Below are 14,857 nucleotides of genomic sequence, written 5' to 3'. Positions count from 1 at the left end.
TTTGGTTTTACCATCGCACCTCTCTCGCTCGACTCGTAATAGTAATCAAGCAACGCTTTTTATCGAACCAAAAATGACAGAAATTATAAATATATTACCTATAGATAAGTAAAAAGCATAAACAAGATTCGTTTATCGATATGTTTTCGCACTGCAGCACATAATATTCTTGAAGAACGAATTGACCAGAAAACTTTTTGATCGAGAACCGTTGAGAGTCGAACGGACTTGGAGAAAACGATCAAAGTTATGACTGACCAACTGAAAATATTACGGTCATCAGTTCACAAATAACGTAAACCATTATATTTAATTGGATTTCTACTACACCGTGACGTGTCGTGTTCCGTATATTCAATATTATATATAGGTACCAAAACGTCAGTAGGTACCACGTTACCTATGAGTTGAATATAGTTCACTGTAAAAGTTATAAATTATAATTATGGTGAACACAGAGTCCGAGTAGGATTGAACTCAACTATATAGAGTGTAACAGATAGACCTGACCAAAAAAAAAAGTAATATGCTAATTCAACGTATGACAAAAATTGTTAATATTTTATGATAAGTAAATAATTTAAGAAATATACTCATATCAGCGAAATCTGAAAACTCATATTTTTCAAAAAGTTATAAGGTACATTTCAAATTAATTTAACCAAAAAATATCGAATTTAAAAAAAATTCTAAAAAATAAACCACTTGAGATCTAGATCGGCGTTTATAAACTTTTTTATCTGTGGAACCCTTTTTGATGTCCACTTTTATCGTGGAACCCCTACTTTTTTTAAAATTATTTGCAAATAAATTATAGTATTAAGTATAGAAGTATAGATTATCGAATATAGAGTTAGCTAATAGATTATTTCATATTACTTACATTATTATTTAATATACAAGAATTTTTTCCATAATGGATATTTTAAAGTAATTTTCTTGAACATTTAAAAAAAATTACTTATAAGCTTCGCGGAATCCTGAAATGATCTACGCGGAACACAGTTTAAGAAACACTAATTTAGATAAATCTTCTTACCATCAAAATTGTTCTTAAAATCAGATTCACAAATGGGCTATTTTGAATTTATCCAAAACATTTTTTATTAAATTAAATTTTTTTTTATTTTAAGAATTAAAAGACAAACATAAAAAATTACTATACGTGTATCGCTAGGGACACTTAAAGAACAGTTTTAATTACAGTTGCCACGTGCCAGTGCTTCAATTAATTCCTTCGCCCTCCTCCTATCCAGCCCACCATCATCTCATTTGTAATTATTATTTATTGTTGAAATAAAAATATTGACGATTATTAAAATTAATAATTAGAGTTATTTTATTAAATTTTATTACCTATTTACAAATTTTAAATATGTAGTATAATTTGTATTTCTTTAATAATGTAGGTACCTATGGTATCTATGTTGAACAAATATTTGAGGAAATACAAATATACAATATGCAATACACCGCGCTGTACCAACAGCTGCAGTTTTTATATTCGTTCATTTTTCTGTATGGGTTGTATTGATCTACTTCCCTGCGTATAGAAAATTAAGAGTTAACTGTGCGTATTTTATAACTTATTATAAATATTCGAGTTAGAGAAAATGAAATGTAAGTACATTGTACGTTATTCATCTTACATATTATATATTATAACTGCTCATTAATGCTCACACGCCCATCAACCACAATAGTTTTGAACTGCATGCAGTGCAATGTGTGCCACGCTGCATGACCATAATATACTATTATATTATAATATATATTGCATAACATGTAGTCAATATGCGGAGTATACAGTTTTTATACCAAATGCATGAAACAATATTTGACAAAACAATATAGTATAATATATTATTATATTAATAATTACTATATTTAACACTTCTAATATATCCATAAATCATCCATATGATAATGCAATTAATAAGCTTGTCTACCTGTCACAAACATTGTGCGGCGGTATTTAAGTATGTAAACCACAATGTAAATGATATTTTGAAACTTTTTAACCCCTGCAGTGCATTTAAGAAGGAATTATAAACGCTGATAAGAAATTAGGATTTCATTTTTTTTAAAGTGTGCGATCACTTTATAAAAGTTAAATATATATCGAATATACGCTCTTATGGTTGTATATATGAATGTTTGATTTTAAATTAATGTAGAATAATTTGAATTCAAAAGATGTCTATAATATTAATGAGGTACCTATCTGTCCACAATAATACAGTCTACAACAATAATAATTATCCTACCCTATAAAATCAAACAAATTTGACAATTTTTTTCTACAATCGGGAGTAATATTTTATAGGCCACATTGTCTTCATTTTTAAATATTTTAATCTCAAACATTGTAAAGTTGTAAGATGTTTTTAAAAATATGAAAATGTATTTATTTTATACTATTATTTGAAATAAAATACATAATCGAAGTTAAATGCAGCCTAAAGTAAGCAAAAAAAAAAAATAAAAAAATAGTTACCTATCAAAATCCGATAAAATCTACGATTAGAAGAACTGAGTTTTTTTGTGAAGTAATTTCGGTTGATATATTAATTTTAACAACCTTCTCTTACACTACTAAATAAGTATAGAGTAGTAGTTTAGTGGAAAAGCGTTAAATAATTAAGGTGACAAACAAAAAAAAAGTTCAATTTTCCAATTTTTTTAGAATTATGGACAATTTGAAAAATCACCAATGCATTCATTAGTTTATACCTATTATATTGTATTTACTCTGGCTAGGTACTCTTATATTTACATTAGGTATACTCAACATTTAATTCAGATCAGAGGATTGTATAGGAAATGAAATAGGTCTATGCAATTTAAAATGTTTAGTTTTTCACAGTCCGCATAATATTTGTTTAGAATTTTTAAATGATAATCATATAAAATCTTACAATATTAATAACTTCTCATGAGATATTTCGATTTTAAATTTTCAATTCAAAGTTCCACATAATCACGTAATCAAATCTTTAAATTATAATATAATGCTAGGTATTGTATATGAATACATTATGTATCATAATAGTCATACAAAAGTATACCTTAAAACTTATTAATAAATGATGATAATTTAAATTATCATCGATAGTTTGGTCGATAAAAACTATCATGTTATCGACTAATCTCTGGTCAGATCTATATACCTGATATTTAGATTAGGTAGATCCATCGTGTCCCTGTGAAATATATTAAATTATATAATTTTTTTAGTGGTGTAGGGGTGGGGTGGCGATGGTTTAGATCTTGGATGCCTCACTTGAAATTTGTTTTTCTTTTTTGTGATATTTTAGTCATGTTTATAACCTATATTGGTAATAAAATAGTATAGTATTTAAATAGCCCTCCGGCCCCCCCTTGATTGAACTTCAATTATACGTTACTGGTTTTCACTCAGCTGAACAAGTTTTTCGATCATATTATTATTTAGGTACAAAAACACCGCACATTTTACGGGTGAACAAATAGCAACCAAAATGATCAGAGGAAAAATATAATTTAGTCAAAGTTATTGCTGCAGACAAAAACAAACAAGAAATAGACATAGCCGAGCTCGTTGTAATTATTAAATGATCTTTATACACACATCGATATACGCGTAGTACGCCTATAGATTTTGACAAATCGACTTTCCTTTAAAACGCCTTCGACCCGATTCGTTTATGATGGAGCTATTATTTATTTTTTTAAGTACATTTATAATATTATGTATTATATAATAATACTTGGAGTAGTATGCATCCAATATAATAATGGCGTATAAGGCGCGAGCACTCCCGTCGTTATTCGTCGAATACCGGAATCGTATATGAGAAAAAAAAGGATTATTTCTCCACGCGCCCCCTCCTCGCGAGACTAAACCGGAACTTAAAATGTACTGTGCTGCCGCCATCACTCTCATCGCTGTTGTCACGGAGAGAAGAGAAAAATAGTTGATGATAAAACGATAAGTTTTTAAGAATAGAAGAGCACAACTATTATGCTTATGAAAATATCAAATACATAATAAACAATGCATTGTCAGCACTCTCCAATTTATTGTTTCTATCGAATATGATATAATAATAATAATATAAGTAACGGAAATCCCATAATAATGACAAATGTTCCCTAATGATGGTTCGCAATTGCTACACATGTAGTATTTAAATGTACTTTTTAGTTCATTAGTGTCATTATAATACAAAATTATATATACTTAATATACTTATTATATAGTAAATATAATTATATGCAATTTTGATAGTTTTCATAGCAAATATGTGTCACACAATGACAGCCATGATCTAAATTTTACGGAAAAATGCATATATACACATATCTGATGCAGAATGCATACCCACATATTATTATAAAAATACATAATTTGTTTTGAAAAATTAACATACGAAAACAGTTATTTTTTTTTTACGTTTCTGATTTCATTTGTACCTATTTCTTATTTTTTTCTTTTCCCGGAGACAAAGGTCCGAAATTATTAGTTAATAGATTTGTAATACTACGCCACTATGGTGGTAGTAAATAAAACATTTTAACCAAAACAATTGTACACCACTGTAAAGCGATAAGGGTGGCTGCAATGATAAGAAGGCTCACCTTAAGTCTCACAAAAATAATATCTAAAACATATGTCCAAATAAAACTATCGTTAACTTCCCATTAATAATTTCGTTATTTATTTAATTTAAATGTATTAACGTCAATTGGCTTCTACAAGATAGAGGACAACAAGAAAACGTAACATTAGTACATTACATAACACAACATAATATATAAACTAGATTAATATTAAAGGAATTTATAAGAATGATATAAATGTAATAACAAAATATAAATATATAAATATCCAAGGTACGAACGGTCAGAAAGTATTTATTTTGAATTGTATATTATGCACATCATTCTCAGGAGAGGTGCATTAGTGGCAAAGTTAAACCTACTTGTTGGTATGTTAAGTTCCCTGGGATCGAGTGCTGCTGGGAAACGGGATTGTGAGTCTCTCTAACAAGCGAGTTGCATTTATTTGTTCATTTAATAATCGCGTTATAAAGCGATAACCACGAGTTCGAACTTTGAAGTCTAGACGCAAGTGAATTGAGACACAGAAAACCGTTTATAGATTGATAATCGTGGGGTTATTGAAATTTATTTTAACAGCAGCCAGCATAATATTCAGAAACCTGTTCTGCACTTCATCAACGTTTATGGTGTATGGAGCTCAGACAATAGCTCCATACCTATTCTAATACCGAACGTACTAATGCGAAATAAAGCACGGAGGGTTATTTAGAAGAATTGAAACTCACGGAATGTCGTCTAATAAACCCAAGAGCACGAACGGATTTACTTACAATATAATCAATGTGTGGACGGAAGTCTAAAGATGGGACAAAGAGAAACCCTAAATCAATAATTTGGTCAACACGATCAAGATGCAAACCATTAAGAGAGTAGTCAAACTTTATAAAATCTCAAGTCCGATAAAATAACATAGTTTTACATTTTCCAATATTCAGAGAAAGCCCAACAATCTCACGCCAAGATTAAAATTTGTTCAAAATACTTTGAAGTATTTTAGTCTTCTGTGGATGACACTGCATGAAATATCTTAGCATCATCGGCAAATAGCATAATCCGTGCTGCAGAGATTACTAAACGACTGAGTTAATAAAAACATATCGAGCAATTGAAGAGCAACGAGAACCTCTTCAAGGGTAATGGACAATGAAGATGGGAGAAACGAAAATTGCTCTGGAATAATCAGATTCAACTTTGTTGAAGGTATCACTTGTGGCTTAACATAAACTGAGGAAAAATACGAGGCAAATAAATCTGAAATACATGTTCGAATTTCTCGAAACTGTGACGATTAAGATGTGGTGAGTTATTCGTTGTAAATCCTTCAAGTATAATTGGTCTAAATGTGCAACATGACTCGGTTGGATCTCAAATGAACATTTATTGCTCCAGTGCACTACATATATTGAGACAATACTCTATGTTCGCAGTGAATTTATTTTTATAATTTTACATCAACATACCATATTCTTAAACGTACCTATGTGTTCCAAAAAAAAAAAAATAAAAAATAGTATTGTAAAAGAAAAATGTGTACTGAGAAACTATAATCATATTATGTGTGGACTAAATGTTTAAGTAGGTACTATAAAGAAAAATTAACATTAAAAAATGTTCAAAACAGATTTTATATTCAGAAACAAGTCATTGTCGTAACATAAAAATTCGGTTGGTTCCAAAAGTATTACAATAATAGTTTTTATTAAATTTTTAGAAATCTAATATTATTTTTATTGCTCATTCAACATAATAATAATATATAATATGTATATACGTTTTTAATGACATAATTTACTATGCCGTACGGTTTTGTTTGATTTTCAAAGCCGGGTCCCGAATTATTCAAAACTGTTTTATAGACTCGTCGTTTATAGTTAGTAAATTTTCGTATTGCATATTAAAATATCTATTCACAATGAAACACGTTTCGAGAAATCGATATTTCATTGCGTGTTGTTTTTTTTATTTGGCTATAAAAGTGTAATCATTTTTATTTTATATAATATAATATAATACACTATTATTTAGCGCCTCCACCGCGGCCAACGTGTTTATAATGACACGGTCGCAGTGTTCTTAACATTGAATCGTCCGTATTTTGTTACTTCTCTCCCTATTTTCGGGTTTATGGTAAACATAATAATTCAGACCGTATAAAAGAAAACCATACCGACATTTAAAATGTAAAGCAGTATGTCGTTTAATATTTATTATTTACGTGTATACTTTACAGAACATCTATTCCGTATAATATTATAGGTTATAGCCGACAAAATTACAAAATAATTGATATCGAAAAGCCGATTTCCCGTAACGAAAAACGTATAAACACTATAAACATACATGTCTCATGTTTGACATTCAGGCATAGTATAGTAATTTCCACATTGGCATATAATAATATGTCAAAATGATGTAAATTTGTTACTATGATCTTCATCAAATCAAATAGAATATATATATATATATATATATATATATATATGCTAAATATTTGAGCAGTACAAACTATAAATAGATACACCAATTTCCTTAAATTATGTTATTTATTAGTGTAATAGTGTTTAAATGATCAACGATGTTGAAATTTCAGTCAGTATCCATATGGTTTATATATGATATAACTATTGAATCGTTGATTTTTAGTATCCATAAAAATTGAATTAGAAGTAAACAAAATTGTACTTTTTTAACTCAATTAAAAAAAAAAAACAATAAAATATCCTCTGATAACTGAAGAACATTTGTAATGCCCTACCTACATAATATGTTACGAAATTTGATCGTTAGTCAAATAAAATAATTAACCATTTTAGACATAAATAGAAATACTCTCAAACTCTTATCGTAATTTTATTAATGTAGGTACGCAATTATAGTTATCGATTCTATAATAATATAGTCACTTTAAAAAGATTTACCAATAACAACGTTCGTTAATTTAATGTACTATACGATAAAGGTGTGTATACTAATTTAAAATTACATATATTATTATGTGCCTACCATTTATATATCCATACGCAAAATTTTCGAAATTACATAAGCAGTGATGGTCAATAATATTGTGTCTTTCACGATTTACATTTTTTTTTTTTTTTAATTTAAGATTTTAAAAATCGAATCGGTATGCGCTTAATTAAGCTTTGTCTACTGAGTTTTGAGGACAATAATATTTTAAATTATACTGCTGATTGTTAAATCGTATATAATATACGAATTTACGGACCTGCGGCTTAATTAAAGAATTTATTTATATCGGACATTGTTGAAATTTTGTACAATTTGTCCACAAACGCGTAATCGTTATATAACTGCCGATCTATTCAGTTTCAATTACAATCAATGATTATGGTTCAGTTGTGAAATATATACATGACGTATACAATATTAAATACGGTATAATGTCCTTTTTTCTTTACAGATACTAAAACTCTATTGTTTCTCGTTATTCAGTGAGGAGAACAGAAAAGAAACATTTTTCAGGGAGAATAATTTTTTGCTTTCTATATTTTAGATTTGTAATAGGTGGAGGTGTATATCAAAATATATTATTTTATTAGCTTAGATTAGAATCAAATTCGAAACTTCCACTATTTTGACGGTATCGATCCGAATATTATTATACAGTATTATAAGAACAGCCCGAGTAAAATGTACTCATCATATAGGTAATACGCAATTCCTAAACATGCGGAAAATTCTGAAAGTTTTCAACGTGCATACCTATATCTACATACCAGTACGGCAAAATAGAGACGTATAATTTATTTTACCACGTTATTTTCCATGAATTATATTGTCATTTCGAAAAAATGTATGCCCAAACCGTTTTTTGTTCTTATGTTTATTTTATACGAAATACGAATGTGCGACTTTAATCCTGATAAATCACTATAATACGTATAAAGTTACGAAAAATCACAATAATAACCAACCAGTATAATATTAAAAATAATAAACTTAGATAAAACTTTTTTCTTACCTTGTTCTTGCATAAAACTGAACAGCGAGTCTAAAAAGGTCCGTCTGTCGGATTCATTGCCGGCCGAGTATAACTAAAAAATAAAAATAAAAAATTACCTCAAAAGTCATATTATTAGATATGTATATTACTTTATGATTACTTTTAGTTTAACACATAACCTACACTATTATTATTCACCTTTATACGGAAAAATATTTTATACATTTTTAATAGTTTTTCCTTTAATCGATTATAAAATCATAAGGCGAATGAAGTCCTGCAGTATTAATAGATATGTTCAGTTTTAATAGATGATAAACGTCAGGCTCTACTTGTGCAAACATATTGTATAACACTTATGTATTATAATTTTGAAAATATATTTATTTAAGTCGACCGTTAATTATTGTTTATCTTTTTTAGTTAAATACTATTAAAAAATTTTAAATTTATATTATAAATAGTGAATTTACATAGATTTTAAATAACGACCGTCGACCAACAATAATAAATTATTGTTCTTATACATATTATTCCCATGTGCAGTATAGTAATAGTAATGATAATACACTAATACATCAACACTTCTTTACCTATACCAGTCATATTTAATTTACAGACGTTTCAGATAATAAACTGTATTGCTTTTTTCTAATCTAGAAGTATTTCAAATAGTCGGCTGGTAGTACTATTACTAATACTATTTCTTTTCCCATCGATCGCAAGTCATTATTGTAAACAAATTAGACACCCGAGTCTAAAAGTTTGACCGGTATACATCTATACGTGAACAGTTGAGTGTTCACTGGATGTCTAATTAATTAGACGACTATATATTTTCGTTCACCCCGTTGTATAAATCATTACTCTCCCGTCCCCGATCGCGTTTATTACAAAATATACTCATTCCACTGCGCAATGGCTTTTTCTCGTGCGAGTACCTACATACCAATTCGACATCCAATTCCTTAACTCAATAATAATAATAATAATAATGATGATGATGATAATAAGTTATTGGAAAATGCATTTATAACATGATAAGTACTCGTATTTATTTTAGTGTGTGATCATTTTTTGCGAAAAATAATTATCATCCAACTACAACAGATCGTCCATTTAACATCCTATTATTGACAGTAGACATAAAGTATTATAATATTATATGATATCGTTTTAAAGAAGTAGGAACATAATTTTCTCAGTAATTCTATTTATTATTATTAATTAGTGTGATTATTTTAATTCGCATGTGGTATTCCACAGTAGAAACCATTATAATACAACACAATATACCTATCTTAAATAAAATAATAATATAAAGAAGAAAACGTTCACACAGCCTACTCTACGAAAAAAAAACCTCCCGGAAATAGAAATACATTAGGTACGCCGAAACGAATGACAATGGTGCGCGAGGGGTGAAAACATATTATTATGATGATGCGCGTTTATCATTTAATATAATGTAGTGTTACTCATTAACAGGCAACAGCGTGTACATAGGTAGTGTGTGTAGTTTGAGAACCGGTCAGGACACGACCCTATATATATATATATATATATATATTATGAACAATTGAATACGTCTCGTAACACGGTAGCTCTCCAATCTACGGGGTTAAATGTGTTGTCTGTGTGTGTATTCGTGTATAGACGTTTAAGGATCGTTTAAAGTTTGTAAATCAATAGAGTCTGAAGAAAATTGACGGACATTGGTTAAATGAAGAACACGGACCGATATCTTAACGAATAGTGTAGAAACGGTAAGCGTCACTGGGTGATGTAAGATGTTTATTATTATTATTATTATTATTGTGCTGTTATGTATTATTGCTATTGTAAAGTATAGATACCTATTTTCCAAAAAAAAGCAACAACTTTTACTGTTTTTGTATAGGTACCTTACCTACAAGTAAAAAAAAAAACCAACATAGTAATATGTTTTAATTGTTATTGTCGTGCATACGAAATTATGCGTTTTGTAAATTGTGTGTTATATATGTAAATATATTTCAAATACGAAATATGTAGGTACGTACAATAATATATAATGATAATGGAATTAACTGAATAAAATAATGTGTCGTATAGATATAACTAGTAATTACTATAAGGTGTGTTTTCGGGAACAAATTGACTGCGACGTGTTTTTAAGGTTATTAACATTAGAGGTAACCAAATCATAGAATATTTTAAAAGCTCTTAATTTAAACATGTTTACGAGTTACGATGATAATTTGAATAAAACACACTCGTTGATTTCACCGATGTATGACGAAATGTGTTTAGTGCTTTAGTATATATTTTTAATTTACAATACTATAATATAATATAGGCATTAACGAGCTAACGACATATTTCCCAATTAACATGAAACAACGACATAGGTAATACATACAAGCCACGAGCCACGGCACATTAACTCAATAATCGGTTTTATGTGTATAATATTATAATATATATAATTCAATAGGTACATATAAATATATAATATGCATTTATAATATACATATAATAAGTAATAAGTATAATATAATATTATTTGATGTTATGTATTATTAAATAAGTAGATACATAATAGGGTATAATTTATACTTTATAAAATAAAATAATTTCTCGGTTTGATTCGGTTAGCCGTTAGGTAATCCATTATACAATATTAGGTTAGAAATCTAAGTCAGGATTCAGAGAGGTATAGTTGTATGTCTATATTCTAACAGCGTGGAGAGGAAGCAATAGATATTTTTGTTTTGTTTTATTATTTATTACAAATAAAACATATTTTTTTGCTTATAGATGTATATTATATTATGATAATATTCATATCGAGATGACGTTATCGTGTTTAAATAAATATGATACATTTATATAATTGATAATTAATAGTACCATCAATATAATTTGCCAAATAATACATTTTTCGAAATTAAAACCACACTAGAAATGGAGGAAATAATACTAAAAACACAACAACAAACAAATTTTTAGGCAAAACTGTAATAATTCGCACATGAATTTCTAGTTGAACGAGATTCTTATAGTATAGATGTATATAATACTATAATATCTCCACGATATATCCTCATTGTTAGATGCCGATGCCGGATGTGGTTCATTGCATACACCGATTACGTCACAATATTATAATATAACGAACACATCTGTGTCGTCATCAAAAGCAGGGTTAACAATTGACACTCCACGAATGTCATATTATAATACCATAATATATTATGATATATGTTTTCGCTGTATAATAATATTCTATATTATACGATGTGATGTCATGTACTCATGTAGTCATGTGTATGTGTATATACCCTAGAAGATAGGTACAACTTTTCGATGGGCGTTTAAATCCCTCAATTTAGACTTTATTTTATTGGATTTTAAAAATTAAATAATATGCTTGTATTATTGTGAATTATAATACAGCAAGGTAGGTATGCGATTGTTATGTGACAAATATGATATGTATATGTGTAATATATTTTAAAATATCGATTTTTGTTTGTTGACTTTAGACGGAAACAATTATTAAACCAGTTATTTTTAAGGAATAGTAAGTCTATCATATAAGACCTACAGATAAAATAACGATAATAGGGGCGAATCATTTGACGCGTATGGCCTTTGGAGAGAGGGTGTCAGGGTGATAAGTGAGTAGGACGATGGTGGCCTATACCGTCTGCAGTGGTGTGCTACTGCAGCTGTCTTCGAATCTCACCGTTTTCCAGCTCTGTTTGCTGCGTATATTAAAAATGTGAGGTGCCTGTAGCATCACTGCTCACATAGGGAACTTTTCACACTTCCGGTTTTTACGACTTATTTACGCGTGGAATCGGACTACTGCGCTGGTCTTCCCATATCGCATATATAAAATTTCCCTCTCTCCCCATGTCTGCAAAACACAATATATTTACGCATTCGATTTGCACCAGACACGACTCACTCAATTATCAGGTAGGTATATAATATATTCTATTGCTCGTATATTATATTATATGAACGACGGCGGTGGACAATAATTAAAACTCGCCCCCGCTGTACAGTACAATAACATACGTATTATACACATCGTGGGGTCACGACTTTCAACCATATAATTATTGTCTCGGACACGTAAAAGCAAAACGATCGATGGATGGCAGCGGGAGGGGCATTTGTGGGACGGGGTGGGGGGGTGGGGGGGTTGGTTAGTGGTGGTGAGACGCGGACGCGGAAAGAGGTCACCGCGCGCTCGATCCCCGCGGTGCCGACGAAACGCGCGTACACTATAATATAATAACACCGATCGTATGTACAACACTTATATTATTATTAAACACACACGTGTGTGGCGTGTTGACACGCGATACGAATTAACAACAATGATATTATAAACACACAGACACACGCGTTTAATAATACGTATATGCACAAGGTACAATATAATATTATACTCCCGTTCGCCGAATGATCCTGTCGAATCTTCATATTATTATTGCATAATATTACCATCACCGCGCGCAGCATCTGACCGGTCTACAGTGTCGTGAACGCCGGACCACGTGCTGCGCACAACGCGGATTTCGTCTAAAGTTTAGCCACAGACGGCTCAAAATGTATGATCATATTATTATTGTTATTATTATTATTATTATTATTATTATTACTATTATTATTATTATTATTATTATTATTATTATTATTATTATTATTATTATTATTACTACTATTACTATTATTATTATTATTATTATCATAGTATTTTTGCGCCGTTCTGCAATGAGCAGAATGATACCTATAGGTAGTTTCAATTTGTATTTATCCATTCACAATAACTCTTCGGGACGTGTCGTTCGATCTACTTCGACCGTATCCCCTAGCAAGTATATGTATATTATTATACTCGAATCTCTAATAATATCATATTTGTTTATAATTACTATTAAAATATTCGTGTATCAGCCTATCGTGCATGCGAGTCTTCGTGCGATCGAATATTAAAATAATATTTAGATGTAAGTAATAATATATATATATATACACACACTATAAAAACGCATACGTTCGTGTGAACATAATAGATACATACACATTTACGTATTATTATATATTGGTTACCTATATAATATGTTCAGAAATCGAGATGAAATGATGAGTTTCTTCGCAGTATTAATATTATATGAAAAAAATTTCAATCGTCCGTTGACGAAATCTCGTCAATCCGGTATGTATAATCGTGTTTTATTCGAATATTATATTATTATTATTATCATTATTATGCTATTATTATACGGACATTAAAATGCGTTTGACTAGCACGCGATATCAGCTCTGTAATTTACAGTAATATTGCTACTGTAATAGTGGAATTTAACGCGATGAAACAGTTGGCATCCATCATAAGCGAGCGATCAGATTAGAAATTATAATATTATAGGTATGTTCGTAATAAAGTTTTATAACTTATCAGTAGGTATAAATGGCAATTTGTTTTTAGGTATGCACACGTGTGCATTATACATTTTTGCATATACTAAAAACGTTATAATATTACAAGTTCAGAATTCGATCGAATTTGTTTTTTGGATTTCTTATTAGATCTTAGATAGTAGCTATACTATTATTATATAAATATTGTGTTACATTATGTGCACAGACGGGACGTATTAATAAGTGTGTGCGGCGAGTAGGTATAGTGACTGTCTTGGCATTTTTCTGGGTGGTGCAAATAGAGGGGTCACAAAATCTTGTAACCCCTCAAACTCCGAAATGCGAAATTTACAAGATTTCATATTACGAAATATTATGATATCATAGTAAATGCAATTAAAAAATCAAAAATTTAATCAGAAAAAATTACGTTTACAAGGCTATAAAGTTTCCTGGATGTGTGGTAGGTATAGGTACCTATTAATATAGTATTAAGGTGGGTATACCCATTATAATACACCAAGATATAGTTACTTATATATATTATACATCAGACGGGCATCACGATACATCGACGACGGGCATAAATTATGTCACCGAATAAAAAAGTAGAATACCTATAACGTATAGCTAGATGATTCATATAATAACGACGACGTAATTGAAATCACGTATTTCCACGCGTACACGCGACGTCGCGACAGCCGATCAGTTTCGGTCGCGGACAAAAATTAACGTTTCGCCCGTCTCACCACATAGTTTGTAATATGGAAATCCGACGCCAACCTCACCTCAAACACGCGTAAAAAAGAAAAATAATAACCAACAAATACGTAAAAATCATACATCACTAAATAATATACACAT

The 14,857-nt window shown here is 29.7% G+C and overlaps 1 protein-coding gene across 2 annotated transcripts in view; it reads right to left on the bottom strand.

The window, feature by feature from the left end:
- The window catches only part of LOC107165049 (uncharacterized), a 93,139-nt gene that overhangs the window by 33,830 nt on the left and 44,452 nt on the right, over positions 1 to 14,857 (bottom strand). For both annotated transcript variants that reach the window (XM_089219593.1, XM_089219594.1), the window contains exon 4: positions 8,588 to 8,660. In XM_089219593.1, the coding sequence (XP_089075719.1) occupies positions 8,588 to 8,660 (73 nt within the window). The remainder of the gene's footprint in view (positions 1 to 8,587; positions 8,661 to 14,857) is intronic.

This window comes from Diuraphis noxia, unplaced genomic scaffold, assembly GCF_037042655.1.
Source record: "Diuraphis noxia isolate RWA-SAM2 unplaced genomic scaffold, SU_Dnox_SAM2 contig0002, whole genome shotgun sequence".
NCBI classification, from domain to species: Eukaryota; Metazoa; Arthropoda; class Insecta; order Hemiptera; family Aphididae; genus Diuraphis; species Diuraphis noxia.
The sequence above is the reverse complement of the archived record's forward strand: the minus strand, read 5'-3'. Positions and strand labels throughout refer to the sequence as shown.